At 56.1% G+C, this 17,279-nt stretch overlaps 1 protein-coding gene across 1 annotated transcript; it reads left to right on the plus strand.

The window, feature by feature from the left end:
• The first annotated feature begins 594 nt into the window (after positions 1 to 594).
• On the plus strand, positions 595 to 16,935 carry Ehd2 (EH domain containing 2). Its single transcript, XM_048369102.1, has 6 exons — positions 595 to 670; positions 3,083 to 3,526; positions 4,118 to 4,215; positions 8,664 to 9,076; positions 13,612 to 13,776; positions 15,339 to 16,935. The coding sequence occupies exons 2-6, from the start codon at positions 3,123 to 3,125 to the stop codon at positions 15,888 to 15,890; spliced, it is 1,632 nt and encodes a 543-aa protein (XP_048225059.1). The 5' UTR covers positions 595 to 670; positions 3,083 to 3,122; the 3' UTR covers positions 15,891 to 16,935.
• Positions 16,936 to 17,279: the final 344 nt, after the last annotated feature.

Genomic DNA, 17,279 nt, shown 5'->3' on the forward strand with positions numbered 1-17,279 from the left:
AGCCAGAAGAGCAGAGAGATTCAAGAAAGGTGGTTTTGTGAAGCCCAAGTAAGTTTACAGGTAGGGAAACTGAGGCAAGGTACTCCTGCTTCTGTTTTGTGGTCTTTTTGGAAGCATTGCTGAGAAGTGAACTTTGTCAAAGTCTGGCAGTTGCTAGCCAAGTGTTCTTTCACTAGCCTTGAACTTGAGTTGCTCCTTTCTCAGCCTCTGGAGTACTGGGATTTCAAACATGTACCCACCACATCTGGATCATTTATTACTATTACCTCTGTGAGGAAACAGATTGGGAGGCTGGTGGATGGCCTAGTGCCCAAGAAGGAGGCAGGATTCGAACCATGGACGGGAAGCCCGCTTCACACTATGCCCGACTCGCCCTTATGCGCTTCCCCAAGTGGCCGCCAAGGAGCGCGCGAGGTCCGACTCCCTGCGCTGGTCCCGTGTGGCCGCCAGGGGGCGAGCGAAGCCGGGCGCGGGCCGGGCTGGGGGCGCTGCGCCCGCCCCGCCCCGCCCCTCCCGCCCTCCGCGGGCCGCGCCCGCACCCTCCGCTCCCTGCCCGCTGCGCTCATTGCGCTCCCTGCGCACCCGACGCCCGCCCGCCAGCCCAGGCCGCGCCCGGCTTCGCCTGACCGCGATCCCCCCTGACGCCCCGACGCCGCCCGCGCGCAGCCCCGTGAGTGCTCTGCGCCCCACCCGGGGACCCCTATCCCCAGGCCCTGCCCACCCTGCCACGGGCCTGCCACGCCTGGGCCTCCAGGTCCCCCCACCCCAGCTATAACAGTGTCCCCCAAAACCCAGCCGTCCCTCAGCTCCTGGGCCCCTCCAATCACCCGCAGTTTGTCCCAGCAGAGATGCCCTCCAGGCCGTCACCTCCGCCCCTGCATCTCCTGTAGGGCTCCAGCCACTCCCGCCTGTGCCCCCAGGCACTGCGCCCCCAGGCCCCTGCGCCCTCAGGCCCCTGCACCCCTCTGGCTGCCCTGCGCCCCCAGGCCCCTGCGCCCCTCTGGCTGCCATGTGCCTCCCAGGTCCCTGCGCTTGACCCTCTGCTGTGCCTCCTTCCCTGACCCCCTCCATTCACAGCAACCCCGCCTCAGTTGTACCACCTCTGGCTAGTAGAGCCCCCGGGGCTGGGCACATTCCCACTCCCCTATCCGTGTGTGCCCACCTCTGCCCCCTCCATCCCTGTGTGCCCACCTCTGCCCCCAGCTGGCCTGCTCTTTCTATGTCCCTGGCAGCCTCTTGTTCAAGAGTTTGCAGAGATTCCTGCAAAGTGCCAGGCATACGAGAGAGGTCAAAGAGAAAAAAAGTTTATTTGCCAGAATTTTTCCTTCCTTCCTTCCTTCCTTCCTTCCTTCCTTCCTTCCTTCCTTCCTTCCTTCCTTCCTTTCTTCCTTTCCTCTCCTCTCCTCTCTTCTCCTCTCCTCTCCTCTCCTTTCCTTTCCTTTCCTTCCCTTTCCCTTTCCCTTTCTTTTCTTTTGCAAGTCCTGGGGCTTGAACTCAAGGCTTGAGCACTGTCCCTGGCTTCCTTTTGCTCAAGGCTAGCACTCTACCACTTGAGCCACAGCACCATTTCTGGCTTTTTCTGTTTACATGGTGTTGAGGATTCGAACCTAGGGCTTCATGCATGCTAGGCAAGCACTCTACTGCTAAGCCACATTCCCAGCCCCCAGAGTTTTCTTTAAGATCACTAAAATTATAAACATCAAGGTAAGGGAGAGAGAAACAGACACACAGAGAGATGGGTGAAAGTAGCTATCTAGGCTGAACAGCATTGATAGATTGATGCTACAGATGTTAGATAGATATAGATGACAAGTCAGAGATAGATGATAAGACAGACAGACCAGGCCAGGCATTGGTGGCTCACACCTGTAATCCTAGCTAATCAGGAAGCTAAGATCTGAGGATCAAGGCTCCAAGCTAGATTGAGCAGGAAAGGCTGTGGGAAACTTACTTCCAATTAACTACCAGAAAAAGTTGGAAGTGGAGCTGGGGCTCAAGAGGTAGAGTGCTAGCCTTGAGCAAAAGAAGCTCAGGGAAGGTGCTTAGGCCCTGAGTTCAAGCCCCACGACTGGCAAAAAAAGAAAAAGGAAAAAAAGAGATCGACAAGTGTTAAGATACACTGACAGATGATGAGAGACAGATGGAGAGATAGGATAGACAGAAGGTCTGACAGATAGATGATAAGATGGATAAATAGATGATAAAAGAGATAGATGATAGACCTACTACCAATAAGAATTATGAAAACCGAATGTCAGCACCGAGCCTACAGTGGATCTCAGGGGAGTAGGGATGTAATAGAGCTGTAGTGAGACTGTAGTAGGGCTGTAGTGGGACTGTAGTAGAGTTGTATCAGGGCCGTAGAGATCCTAGTTTGTCTGGCAGCGATGCCCCCAACTCCTAGGGTGGTGACGGCCCCTCTTGCTAACTGGGTTCTGAGGGTGGGCGGCGTCCCTCTGGAGAACTCGAGCTAGGCGATCTTGGGCAAGCAACTGTTTTCTGAAGCTGTGTTTCCTTCTCAGTGTTAACAACAGGTCCTTGCGGGCCCACTGGCCTGGTGTCTGCTTTACTGTGATCATCAATGTTGACTTTTCCTGTCTTGATAATATCCACGGATCCAGAACCTCTCTCACACACTCCCCAGCCCTTTGCACACGCGGTCAGACTGCCATCAGCCTGAGACCTGTGTCCTTACTGAAGCACCCCAAAGTCAGCCATGCTTGGAGTTTTTTCTGGAAGCCTAACGTTTTGCACGCGTTGTTAACTGTTTAGTGCCAGGGTCCCTCCTGCGGGTGGGGTGGGAGCCATCGGTCTCTCCACTCCTTTCTGGGTCTGGAGCTTGTGAAGCATGGAACCAGTGATTATAGTGAGAATGGATCCATGGCAGAAATAGGTGGATGGGGGGGGGGGGTCTGAGTTCCTTCCAGAAGGTTCCTTCTCACCACACCCTCCTCCAGATTCCCTTTCTTGAGCCATACCCCTGGGTAGGTGTCCCTTCCCATCGACCCCATCTCTTCCCCCCTGGCAGGCTGTGATTCTCCTCTGCCAGGCAGCTCCCCACCCATATCCTCTCTTCCCACAGACAGCCGTCCAGTGTCCCTCGTGCAGCCCAGTGGCCGGCCATGTTCAGCTGGCTGAAACGGGGTGGGGCCCGGGGCCAGCAGCCCGAGGCCATCCGCACGGTGACCTCGTCCCTCAAGGAGCTGTACCGGACCAAGCTACTGCCCCTGGAGGAGCAGTACCGCTTTGGGGCCTTCCACTCGCCCGCGCTGGAGGACGCCGACTTCGACGGCAAGCCCATGGTGCTGGTGGCCGGCCAGTACAGCACCGGCAAGACCAGCTTCATCCAGTACCTGCTGGAGCAGGAGGTGCCCGGCTCCCGCGTGGGGCCTGAGCCCACCACTGATTGCTTTGTGGCCGTCATGCATGGGGACACGGAAGGCACCGTGCCTGGCAACGCCCTGGTGGTAGACCCAGACAAGCCCTTCCGGAAGCTCAACCCTTTCGGGAACACCTTCCTCAACAGGTGTGCTGGATGACCGTGAGGAAGGGGCGCCCTCGTACCCCAACTCTGCTTCTCTCCCGATGGCCTCTCTCCTGTGCAGCACCAGCTCCCCCCTCTGTCTGCCTGGTTGGTTCTTCTTCCTCTCCTGCTTTCAGCCAGGCTTCCCTGTCCTGACTCCGCTGTTGGCTCGCGGGGCACCCTCAGAGAAGTGACTGGACATCTCTGTGCCCCGCCTGGGAAAGCCAAGCGACTCAGTCGGCCTCTGCTGCCCAGACCATTAGGGATGAGCCCGGGAAGCCATGCAAAACGCTCCCTCAACCAGGGCTCCAGCTTTGGTTTGTGTGTGTGTGTGTGTATGTGTGTGCATGTGTGTGTGTGTGTGAACTTACTCTGGACTTTTCTTGTTGTTTGTGTGAGACAAGTCCTGGTGTAAACCCAGTCTGTCCGGCCTCAGCCTCGTCTGAGGCAGGGATTGCAGGCACGCACCACCATGCCTGCCAGCGCTGCGATTTTCCTCCTGACTGTCCATCTCCCCAGCCCCTTGGGCTTCCTGCATCTGCTCACTCCTGTACCCTTCTTCCTGCACTCACCCCTCATCTTGCTGCTCCCCAGGTTCATGTGCGCCCAGCTCCCCAACCAGGTCCTGGAGAGCATAAGTATCATCGACACTCCAGGCATCCTGTCAGGCGCCAAACAGAGAGTGAGCCGTGGTGAGTGAAGGCCCAGCCCAGGGTGTGAGGGAGGAGGCTGGGGCCTGGACCCCTGGGTCCGCGGGAGGAGGCTATGGCCTCCTTTGGGCCTGTGCCCTGGGCCAGGCAGGATTCCCTGGGCGGGAGGAGGGGGAGGCCAGGCTGCACGCGTGTGGGCAGGCCAAGGCCGCATGTCTAGGCGGGCTGAGGGTGGAAGGGGAGAAGAGGAGCCCGGGGAGCTGTGGGGGACAGGCCGGGCTCCCAGCAGCCCGAGAGCAGAGCCAGCACAGGGAGGCCTGGGCCTCGCCATCTCCCAGGGCGCGTCTGGGCCACAGATGGGGCTGAGAGGGGCAGGAGGGGGGTTCTGGGTGGGGGCCAAGGCCCGGCCTGGAATTTATAAACAGCTGTGCAGGGGGAGGGGGGAATTCCAGAGGGAGCCGGCTCCACCCCTGCAGGGCCTGCCCAGGCCCAGCTCCACGGCCACTCCTTCCCGCCCAGCCCGGGTTCTCCACCACCCGCCCCTTCCCACCCTGTGCTCCAGCCAACCCGCCTCCTCCGGGGCAGCCCCTTGCTCACACCCTCACACCCCCCCCAGCCCCGCGCCCCGCCCTCCCCCCTCCCCCAGCCTTCCAGCTGCTGGCTCCACCTACCCGCCCCTTCTCAGCATCGGACCCCGCCTCCTCCAGTCTTGGGCTCCTCCCAGTCCTTACTCAGCCGCCGGCCACACCCCCCAGCATCTGGTCACGCCCCCTCCTTACCCAGAATCTGCCCTGTCTTCCCCCCACTGGTCCCATCCCCACCGTCTGGCCCCGCCCTCAACGGTGGCCACGCTCCCACATTCCTCTGCCTCTCGCCATGCCCCATACTCGCCATGGTCAGGTCCCACCTCCTTGGAGTCAAACTGGGGCAAAGGAGCAAGCCTGGTAGAGCAGAGGGTACCAGAGCCTGGCCGGATGCAGGCCTAGGGTTGCAGTACCCCTTGCCACCGGAGCAGCTGGAGGGAGGCCGAGGAAGAGCTCTGTGCAGGTGTCTGGCATGTGGGATTGTTTATCTGCAGTGAACCTTTGTGAACTGAGAGTTCAAAGCCAGTCTGGCTATGTAGGGAGGCTTTACCTCAAAAAACAGGGGCTGGGAATATGGCCTAGTGGCAAGTGTGTACAGCACTACAGATATAGAAAATGCCAGAAGTGGCACTGTGGCTCAAGTGGTAGAGTGCTAGCCTTGAGCAAAAAGAAGTCAAGGACAGTGCTCAGGCCCTGAGTCCAAGCCCCAGGACTGGCAACAAAAACAAAAACAAAAAAAAAAAACCCACCAAAACAAACAAAAAACCCAATATGTGTGCATGAAAAAAAAATACCGTTTTCTTTGTGGCAGATCTTGTGTTTGAACTGGGAGCTTTGGGCTTGCAAGGCAGCCGGGCTAGGACTGTGGCCACACCCCCATTGGGCCACGCCCAGTTCACACCAGGCACCATGGGGTGGTCACGCCCACTTTAGTCCCCCTCCTTTTGCTTTCCTTATTTTTGGGGGCCTCAAACCTTCCGATCCAGGATTGACAGGTGTAAGTCACCACTCCCAGCTTGAATATATATATTTGGTGCTGCTGGAGTTTGAACTCAGGGTCTGTGCTTGCTAAAGCAGAGGCTCTCCCACTTGAGCCACACCCCCAGGCCTTTTTGCATTAGTTTATTTTTCAAGTCCTGTCTCATACAAACCTGGCCTGGCCTGACCTTGGTCCTTCTACCTCCCAAGTAGCTGGGATTACACATGTGAATCACCATGCCTGCCTATTTATTATTATTTTGGGGCTTTTTTGAGACAGGGCATCACTATGTAACCCAAGCTGGCCTGGCTCTCAGCTGAGCTCTGCCACTGTAAACTTGTGACACTTTGAATAAGCCACCTCACCTCTCTTTGCCTCATTTTCTCCCCCCGCACCCCAGGAGAGAGGGCTGCTCTGGGCCTCCTAGCTTGCCAGAAGGGTTAAGTTAGTTACACCATGTGGCACACAGTAGGTGTGGTTCTGCACAGAGTAGGTGCTGTGACCATGCTAGTCAGGTCCGTTTATCTTGGCCCAATGTCCGCTGGTCCGTCCCTGCCACGTCTTCATTCCCATGACTGACTCAACCCCCAGCCCTCCTTCCCTCCCTGCCCCAGGAGACACTTTTTCCAGATCCAGGTGTGTGTGTGTGTGTGTGTGTGTGTGTGTGCAAGCTGAGAACATACAGGGAGGTCCAGCTGCCAGTGATTCCAGTGATCTGGCCTTCCCCCACAAAAAAAAAACCCCACAAAACAATGACTCAAGTGTCCTCATTTTTCCTGCTTCCTCCCAAGCAGAATAAGTCCTTCATCCTCATGCACCTGTTTCCTCATCTGGAAAATGGGGGAGAAGGGGACCTGGCTTCCCTGCTAGTGCCCCATAGATTCAGTGAATCATTCCATGTGTGTAGGGAGAAGCTTCAGGGGATCCCCCTCCTGTCATCTGCCTCCAGGAAGCCTTTCCTGACCTTTTCCTAGGCTAGGTCATGTTCCTGCTCCCCCTGCCCCCCATTCCAGGATGACCCCTTTGGCGATATCTGTGTTCCCCAAGGACTGTCTCCCAGTAGCCAGGATTACAGATGTGAGCCACTAATACCAGGCTTAAACCCAGGTCTTCTTCACTGTCAGGGTGTGTGTGTGTGTGTGTGTGTGTGTGTGTGTGTGAGAGAGAGAGAGAGAGAGAGAGAGAGAGAGAGAGAGAGAGAGAGAGAGAGAGTTAGAGGATGACCAAGCAAAGATGGGGAGGAGTGAATGAGGCTTGCAGGCAGTGACAGGAATGAAGGAAGAAATGAATGAGCACAGAGTTGGTGGCTGGGGATGGGACTATGTGGTGGTGAGATCCTCCCACTCTGGGTCCAGAACAGGGCTTGGTGCAGGGAAGACTCAGCAAGAAAACAGGGTCAGATAAAAGTAAAAACTGTCACTGTGTGTGTGTGTGTGTGTGTGTGTGTGTGTGTGTGCTGGTGGCTCACATCTATAATCCCAGCTACTCAGGATGCCAAGATCTGAGAATTGTGGCTCAAAACCAGCCCAGGCAGGAAAGTCATTGAAACTCTTATCTACAATTAACCACCAAACAAAAAAAAAAAATCTGGAAGTGGATTTGTGGCTCAAATGGTAGAGCACCAGCCTTGAATGAAAAGAAGCTCAGGGACAAGCTGGCCACCAGTGACTCACGCTTGTAATCCCAGCTACTCAGGAAGCTGAGATCTGAGGATCATGGTTCAAAGCCAGCCTCAGCAGGAAAGTCCGTGAGACTTTTAGACAGGAAACTACTCAGAAAAAGCCAGAAGTGGCGCTGTGGCTCAAGTGGTAGAGTGCTAGCCTTGAGCACAAAGAGGCTCAGGAACAGTGCCCAGACCCTGAGTTCAAGCCCCAAGACTGGCACTAATAAGTATAATTACAATAAATTAATTAAATTAGAGAAATAAACTGTGAACTTTTCTCACTTCCTAGCTGGAAATGTCCTGAGGGGCATGGTGGATGGGGGGTTGGGGGGAGGACTCTGACAGGAGAGGAGCCCTGGCCACTGGTGGGGGGGGGCCTGGAATGCAGGGGAAAGGGCTTCTTGATATACTACAAGAAAAAAAAAACTTTAAAAAATTTTTTCAGGGCTGGGAATATGGCCTAGTGGCAAGAGTGCTTGCCTCGTATACATGACACCCTGGGTTCGATTTCCCAGCACCACATATATAGAAAACGGCCAGAAGTGGCGCTGTGGCTCAAGTGGCCGAGTGCTAGCCTTGAGCAAAAAGAAGCCAGGGACAGTGCTCAGGCCCTGAGTCCAAGACCCAGGACTGGCAACACACACACACACACACACACACACATTTTTCAGTGGTTACTGGGGTTTGAACCCTGTGCCTGGTGCTTGCTAGGAAGGCCCTGCCCGGGCTACGCCCACACGCAGCCACACCCACGACACCCACGCCCACGCAGGGCCACGCCCCAGGCGTGCAGTAGCTTTTTACAGGCTGATGATAAGGAATGAAAACTTGGGAGGCTGGGGGGGGGGCGGGGGTTGGAGGAGAAGGGGGCAATGGCCCCGGGTTAGCTCGAGGGTCCTGGCACCCCGGGGTGGTGAGAATCCCTGTCGCCAAGGCAACGGGACACAGGGTGGGCGTCCTTGGCTTTTATTTTATTTATTCATTTCTTTTGTGGGTCCTGAGCCCTGAACTCGGGGCCTGGGCACTGTCCCTGAACTCTTGCTTGAGGCTGGCGCTCTACCACTTGAGCCACAGCTCTACTTCCAGCCTTGGCTTTTATTTGGGACTTGACCTGTTTCTCGGGGCGTTGATGGCAACCTGGGCATCCGTGCTAGGCGGCATCCGTCCCGAAGAGGGGATGTGGCGGGGCGGCGGGAGGGTTTTCCCTCCTTTCGGGGAGGGGGGGGGTCGTGTGTGACTCCCTTCGGTCCCCCTTGCTCCCCAGGCTACGACTTCCCGGCCGTGCTGCGCTGGTTCGCCGAGCGCGTGGACCTCATCGTGCTGCTGTTCGATGCTCACAAGCTGGAGATCTCGGACGAGTTCTCCGAGGCCATCGGTGCCCTGCGGGGCCACGAGGACAAGATCCGCGTGGTGCTCAACAAGGCCGACATGGTGGAGACGCAGCAGCTCATGCGCGTCTACGGGGCGCTCATGTGGGCCCTGGGCAAGGTGGTGGGCACGCCCGAGGTGCTTCGCGTCTACATCGGCTCCTTCTGGTCCCAGCCGCTCCTGGTGCCCGACAACCGGCGCCTCTTCGAGCTGGAGGAGCAGGATCTCTTCCGGGACATCCAGGGCCTGCCACGCCACGCCGCGCTGCGCAAACTCAACGACCTGGTGAAGCGGGCCCGGCTGGTGCGGGTGAGCCAGCCGCAGGCAGACCTGCCTTTCCCTCCCTTCATTCCCCCCCCCCCCCCACACACACACCCAACACAACCCAGGGCCTCACTGTGTTCCCCAAACTGGTTTCCTTCCCCACCCCATCCCTTCTTCTCTTTCCTCAACTCCCACTCTTACCCATCGTTCTGTTTTGCTACCTGGGGTCGACCCCAGGATCTTTGCAGTCACTGCTCTTTCAGCTTCCTCTTACTCCAGACTTCTAAAGGAAGGTCTTCCCTTGACCTTTTTTTTATTTCACTGTGTGTGTGTGTGTTAGTACTATGGCTTGAACTCAGGGCCTGGGTACTACCCTTTAGCTTTTCTGCTCAAAGCTGGTGCTCTACCATGTGAGCCACAGCTCCACTTCCAGGTTTTGATGCTTAGTTGGAGATAAGAGGGTCTTGGACTTTGCTGCCTGGGCTGGCTTTGAACCGTGATCCTCAAGTCTCAGCCTCCTGGGTAGCTAGGATGACCAGTGCAAGCCTTTTGATGCATTTCTAATTCCTCCCTTTCCACTGCCTGGCTGTAGGTCAGCCATGCATCAGGCCTGGTCAACTTGTACTTAAACCACACGGACCAGGGACTTCTGAGCCCTTCAGCCGGTGTCTCCGGCACCTGGAACTGAATTGCTCTGCAAATATTTACAGGAGGGTCACACTAGAAAAACTGGCATTTAACAGAGTTTCTTCTGTGCTGAGGCCCCTGCAGGGTAGCACTGGGGAAGTGGAACCCAGAGTTCCTCTGGGTCCCAGGCCCCATTCCAAGATGAGGACAGGACAGTGTGGTGGGTCAGGGCCTGGGCCAGGCCCTCCAGCTCTGGGGAGATCAGGGAGGGCTTCGTGGAAGAGAACATACCAGGGAAACTGATGGACAGTGTCAGACAGTCTAGGGCTGGGAGGTGGTAGGATCTTGTGCAAAAACTGGAGAGGAGGGAGAAAGAGAGGGAGGGAAAGGAACGAAGGAAGGAGGGGCGGGGGAGAGAAAGAGGAATAGCCTTGCTTTAAGAATGATTCTGGAGGCCAAATTCAACATTTTCACTGGAGGCTGCCAGGGTGGAGGTGGGGCAGGAAGCCAGAAGGCGTAGAATGTTCCAGGGGGAGCCGTGTTGGTTAAGGAGCTTGCTTACAGGGGTGACTCAGAGCCGCACCCTGCTCCAGGAATCCCCCCTAGGAGGGTGCAGCCAGGACGCCTGGGGGGGGGGAGAGCTTTCTCTCGCTGGCTCAGGCCTCAGGATCCCCTTTCCCTCCTCTGCCCAGGTCTCATGGTCCCCTTTCCCTCCCCAGGTCTCAGGATCCCCTTTCCCTCCTCTGCTCAGGTCTCAGGGTCCCCTTTCTCTCCCTGTCCAGACCTCGGAGACTCCTTTCCCTCTGCCCAATGTCTGTCCCTCTGTCCTGGTCCCCCTAGGTACCCTGGGAAAGTAGATAGAGGCCGGAGCTGCAGCCCCGGGCCCTGGGACACCTGGAGGCCCCGCCAGGCAGGAGACGGCTCCGGAAACCGGGACAAACCCCGGAGTCCGCCCCGCGCCCTCGCGCCTGGCCCGGGCGGCCCGTGCGCCTTATCTCTTCCCGACACCTTCCCCAGCTTCCTCTCTGGAAAAGCCATCAGCGCCCTCCTGGCCCCCTTGTTCCGTGGCCACGCCCCCAATCCCTATTGGGTTGCGTGGAGACCCCGCCCACGACACGGGCCACACCCTTCCATTAGCTTTTCTGACCCCGCCCTCCCGCAGGGTCTCCCCCCACCCTCACCTCCCCCAGGGTCCATCAGGCCGCTGGAGGCTCCAGGGAATTGAGGGTCAGATGTGACCAAATTTACCCCAGCCCCGTGTCATCCCACCACATCCCTCACGGAGAGCCATTTACCATCCTACAGGCTCTGCAACAGGACTGGGTGATGGCCCAGCCTTGTGCCTCAGTTTCCCCATTGTGGAGGTCATGACACAAACGCTTCTAGGTTTCTATAATTTTTTTTTTTCTGTTGTTGGTCATGGGGCTTGAACTTGGGGCCTAGGCGCTGTCCCTGAGCTCTTTTTGCTGAAGGCTAGTGCTTTGAGCCAAAGCGCCACTTCTGGTTTTCTGGTGGTTCATTGGAGATAAGCGTCTCATGGACTTTCCTGCCCTGACTGGCTTGCAACTGTGATCCCCAGATCTCAGCCACCTGAGTAGCTGGGATGACAGGCAGGAGCCACCAGCGCCTAGCTCAGGATTCTCGATTTCTGTGATATTTGCGGCCAATCTTTCTGGAGGGTCTGGTGCTAAAGGGGTCCAAATGCCCCAGACCTCCAGACAGAACCTATACCTGGTGAGGCCCCAGGCACAGAAGGCTATAGCTGAGAAAAGTCCCTTTTCTCTAAAATGATATTTTACTGGGAAACAGAGACATTTAAAAATGACCCAATCTAAAGAGAACTCAGTGGGGGACTGTTTTAGGGAAATCTGAGGGAGGAGAATGAGTGAACTGAGTAGGGTTCTAACGGAAGGGTGTCCAGGCAGAGAACAATGAGTGACAAGGCCCGGGGCCCCCAGAAACCTGCTTGTTGGAACAGGAACTCAGTGTGGCAGGAGGAGATTCAGAGCAAGTCAGGGCTGCCAACATGTTTAACATTCTAAACCTATGATGCTTTCAAAAATATCTTTAACAGCTGTTTTTACTGAACTCTTAAGAGGATCTCAAGGGAAAGCATTCATGCTCTGTCAAAGGTGCTTCCTCTTTCCCTACCTCTCCAGCCCTTGTTTCTGTACAAAGCAATAACTCCCTAAGTACTTTCTCACGTACCCTTCTTTGCCAAACAAGTTCTTTTTTGGGAAGGGAGGGGGGGGGCAGGGCTGGAAGTATGGCTCATGGCCCTACAGTACTTGCCCAGCACATTCAAAGCCTTCCTGTCATTTGCAGTGCTGGGAGGGGGGTGGGTGGGTGGGAGGGAACCCAGGACCTTTGCATGTGCTAGGCAAGCCCTCTACCACTGAGCCCCATCTGTAAGTCTGATTCTATTTTCTTTTTATGAGCATGCGTAATCACTGAGCTTCCTGTAAAGGGTGGCCGGCATTCATTTATATGGAAGCAGAATAATTCATTGTGTGAGATTATAGCTCAGAGGTTCCTAAGTTCAGGGGTTTATCCCGCTAGTATTTCCTGAGAGCCTTCTGTGTCAGGAATGGGAAGAGAGAAAACCCACAAGGTCCCGGGGCCCTCCTGGGGCTCATATTCTGAGGGGAGAGATCTTAAGTACCACAGCAGATAAAAACAACAAATTAAGCTAAACTGCCAGGAAGATAAAGGTGAAGATATTAAATACATAGATGGTTTTGTGGAAATAAAGTAGCCAGTGGTGGGGACATCAGGATAGAGTTCCAAGCGGAGCAAGGGGCATAGGCAAAGGCCCTGGGGTAGGGGAAAGGTTAGCATGCTGGCCAGCCAAGGAAATGTGGCAAGGAAAGATGGGGCAGGGGATGCAGGGTGAAGGCGCAGGAGGTAAATCCTGTGGGCAGTAGTGCTAGAGATCCCAGCGCTCCAGAGATTGAGGTAGGAGGGCTGAGAGTTCCAAGTCAATGTGCATGCTACCTAGTGTGGGCTAAACTGGGTGTGGGGTGGTGGGGCACCTCTGTAATCCCAGTCAGTCAGGAGGATTGGGGGAGTTTGAAGCCGGCCTCAGGGAAAGTCAGTGACAAACTGTCTTGAAAACAAAATGCAAGCCAGGTGGCAGTGGCTCATACCTGTAATCCTGGCTACTCAGAAGGCTGAGCTCTGAGGATCAAGGTTCGAAGCCAGTACAGGCAGGAAAGTCTGTGAGACTTTTTCTTTAAGGTGATTTTTTTCCTTTTTAAAAATTTTATTTATTTTACATTTATGTGCTACCAAGGAATGGAACACCAGGCGTCATGCATGCTAGGTGAGCATTTACCACTAAGCTACATTCCCTGCCCCAAGACTTATCTGTAATTAAGCATCAAAAAGCCCAAAGTGGAGCTGTGGCTCAAGTGGTAGAGCACTAACTAGCCTTGGGCAAAAAGAGTTGAGTGGTGGTGCCTAGCCTTGAGTTCAAGCCCCAGGACTGGTGTACACACATGCACAGTACAAATCAAAGGGCTGAGGGCATGGCTCAGCAGCTCAGTGCCATCTGGACATGCCTGGGTGCAGCCCCGGCACGTTCAGACATCTCATCTGGGGTTCAGACTTCAGCTGGGGTGGGGAGGCAGGACAGGGCTCAGGGGAGGAGGAAGTGGCATCTTGGCCTGAATTCCAGGCCTTGTCTCAGGAGATGCAGCTCCACTAGGAATGTGGGCGGGTAGAGCTGGAGGGGAGGGACCTAAAGCATCAAGGGCGTGGCTAAAGCCAGCACAAGTGTGGCTTGCCCTGCGAGGGGGCGTGGCCAGTGTGGGTTATAAAGGTCAAGAAAGCAGGCTGAGCCCCTCCTTTCCTCTGTGCTCACAGTGTGTGTCCACCTGGAACTTGCTAGAAATGCAGATTCCAGGCCCTACCCAGTTGGACCTGGTTCAGGTGGGCACGCTTCTCCTCCACAGGTCCATGCCTACATCATCAGCTACCTGAAGAAAGAGATGCCTTCTGTGTTTGGGAAGGAGAACAAGAAGAAGCAGCTGATTCTCAAGCTGCCGGTCATCTTTGCCAAGATTCAGCTGGAGCATCATATCTCCCCTGGAGACTTCCCCGACTGCCAGAAGATGCAGGTTCGAGGCTGTCCCCTGCCCCCCTGAAAACCGGTCTGTGGGAGCCTGGCTTTGAGACTTTACTTAGTGGGTGGATGGGAAACCATAGAAAAAGGTTAAGTTTCTTAAGCTGGGCATAGCGGTGAACACCTGCGGTCCTGGCACTCAGGAGGTCCAGGAAGGAAGGTCTCAAGTTTGAGGGCCAACTTGGGCTATACATGGAGATCCTATCTCAAAAAAAAAAAAAAAAAAAATCAACCCCACACAGTGGCTCAAGCCTGTAATCCCAGCGACTCAGGAGGCTGAGGCCCAGAGGATCAAGGTTGGAAACCAACTCAGACAGCAAAGTCTTGGAGATTCTATCTCCAAAATAACCAGCAAGGGCTGGGAATATGGCCTAGTGGTAAAGTGCTCGCCTCGTATACATGAGCCTTGGGTTCGATTCCTCAGCACCACATATATAGAAAAATCCAGAAGTGGTGCTGTGGCTCAAGTGGCAGAGTGCTAGCCTTGAGCAAAAAGAAGCCAGGGACAGTGCTCAGGCCCTGAGTTCAAGCCCCAGGACTGACAACAAAAACAAAACCAAACAAAATAACCAGCAAAAAAACCTGGGCCAAGCCAGGCCTTGGTGATACATACTTGTAATCCTAGCCACTCAGGAGGGTGAGATCTGAGGATTGCTGTTCAAAGCCAGCCTGGGGAAGGAAATTCTGTGAAACTTATCTCCAGTGAACCACCAATGAAGCTGTGGCTCAAAGTGGCAGAGCACTAGCCTTGATCAAAAAGAGCTCAGGGACAGTGCCCAGGCCCTGAGTGCAGCCCAACAACCAACAAAACAACACAACACCAGGGTTAAAGGTATGGCTCATATGGTAGAGTGCCACCAGCCATATGCAAATTCAAGGCCCAACATTTAAACCTAAACACCAACAAACACATTTAATGTCCGTAGAGAAGTCTAGCCATGGTGGTCCAGGCCTGTAATTTCAGAACTGTGGCAACTGAGGCAGGGAGTCTTAAGTTTGGGGCTGCACAGAGAGATGCTATCTTTAAAACAACATCAATAACAAATATACCAAACCACCTGGGGACCAGTGGCTCATGCCTGCAATCCTATCTACTCAAGAGGCTGAGATCTGAGGATAGCAGTTCGAAGCCAGCCTGGGCAGGAAAGTCTGTGAGACTCTTATCCCCAATTAACCACCAGAAAACCAGAAGTGGTGCTGTGGCTCAAAGTGGTAGACTACTACTAGCCTTGAGCTGAAGAGCTCAGGGACAGCACCTAAGACCAGAGCTCAAGCTCCATGACTGACAAAAAACAAACACAAAACAAACTTTTCCTTCCCTGGGCTGGCTTTAAACCTTGATCCTCAGATCTCAGCCTCCTGAGTAGCTGGGATGACAGGCATGAGCCACCAAGGCTCAGAGGAGTGTGTTACCCAGGTCTCTGCATGATAATGGTAGGGAATTTGGAAATGGAGACCCAGAGAAGGGAGGCCACTAGCCCCAGGACACCTGGTGTTAGGCAGCAGGTGTGGGTGGCGTGGGGAAGGCCTCCCAATGTGCTGTGCCCCTGGCTGCAGGAGCTCCTGATGGCCCACGACTTCACCAAGTTCCACTCACTGAAGCCGAAGCTGCTGGAGGCCCTGGACGAGATGCTGACGAAGGATATCGCCAAGCTGATGCCCCTACTGCGGCAGGAGGAGCTGGAGAGCGTGGAGGCTGGCGTGCAGGGCGGTGCATTCGAAGGCACCCACATGGGGCCCTTTGTGGAGCGGGGCCCAGACGAGGCGCTGGAGTCTGGGGAGGAAGGCTCAGATGAGGAGGCCGAGTGGGTGGTGACCAAGGACAAATCCAAGTATGACGAAATCTTCTACAACCTGGCCCCAGCCGACGGCAAGCTGAGTGGCTCCAAGGCCAAGACCTGGATGGTGGGCACCAAGCTCCCCAACTCCGTGCTGGGGCGCATCTGGAAGCTGAGCGACGTGGACCGCGACGGCATGCTGGATGACGAGGAGTTTGCGTTGGCCAGTCACCTCATCGAGGCCAAGCTTGAGGGCCACGGGCTGCCCGCCAACCTGCCCCGCCGCCTTGTGCCACCGTCCAAGCGGCGCCACAAGGGCTCGGCCGAGTGAGCTGCCCGCTCAGGGGCCTGCGGCACCCCACCCACCCCATGGGGTGCCTTGGGGCCAGTCGGCTGCCCGCTAACCTCTACCTTGGCCCACACACGCTCTGCCTGCCTACAATGCCCAGCTGTCAGGACTTGGGGGTCTCCTTGCTCCCTGAAACTCTACTGAAAGCATTTAGTGGGGACCAGTCGTCCCCCTGCACCCTGCACCCTCCAGGGTTCCCTACTAAGGGACACAGCACCAACTCAGCACACAAGTGTTCATGCCATCACCCTGCAATCCTCCCAACCTGGTGCAGCCCCAATACAGGACACCCAGCTGGTGACCCCGACATGGGCGCTGGCCAGGCCCCCCTCATAAGCGAGCAGCCTATGGTTGAAATGACCACAACCTGGGACAGGAGACCTCCACCATAGCACCCTCAGCTGTGCAAGGAGGGGGGACCCGGATCCTTCCCCAATCCCCGGCCCCAGCCCGCCTCTTGCAGGGAAAGCTCGGGAATCCTGATCCATTCTCTACCCCCTTGCTTTCCTCGGGAGCAAGCAGAACATACCCTGTTTAGCAGGGGTCCTGCAGCAGAAGAGGCCGCCCCCACCCCTACAAACCTACAGGGGAAGCTTCTGCCCCCTTCCCCTGCCTCCCTGGTTTTAGAACTGGCACCAGCCTCCCCCACATCAGGACATGATTTGGCAGGGCCCTCAATGGACAAGACAGTTCCCAGCTTCCTTGCGGCTGGGGTTTTCAGGGATGTGATGGGAAAGGGGGGGAGGGTCGGGTTCTTGGTGCTACAGGCCCTCCCTCCCTAAGGGGACCCCCACATGCCTCTCTGTGCCTTCACTACCTACCAGTGCCTGCCCCCACTGGGGAACCCCCAGGAAAAGATGGGGAAGAACAGCAGCAGCAACAACAACAACAAATCCAGCTGGGGATGCTGCCTCCTCCAGGCTGCCCACCAGATTCTCTGGTTCACTCTTCACCCTCACCCATGCCTGGGGGCCAGGAGACCCAAGCCTGTCCCCACACTGCAAATAAAGCCGAGGCTTTCTTCTTTCTGGGTTGTCAGGCTGTCCTCGTGGAGCCCCGTTCCATGGGGAAGGGGTGCCATGGGCGGGCCTCAGAGAAGCGGCCCCTGGGGGGGTCACAGGGCTGGGCTCTGTGTGACTCAGTGCAGCGGGGCTGAGTCAGGCCTGGGCTGGGGGCCAGGGCAGCATATTTTCCGAAGAAAAGTTACTAAAGGGGAGGGGAAGGGCTCCCCTCTCTGCTGTCCCCGGGGACACTCATCCTATCCCTCCCTCCCACCTAACCCAGCATGCCCTGGGGCCTGGGAACCTAGCCTGATCATGAGGACCCTGGGCAGCCACCGGCTGGCTGGCCTTGCAGCTCCTCACTCAGTGC

This window comes from Perognathus longimembris, chromosome 20 (genome assembly GCF_023159225.1).
Source record: "Perognathus longimembris pacificus isolate PPM17 chromosome 20, ASM2315922v1, whole genome shotgun sequence".
NCBI lineage: Eukaryota > Metazoa > Chordata > Mammalia > Rodentia > Heteromyidae > Perognathus > Perognathus longimembris.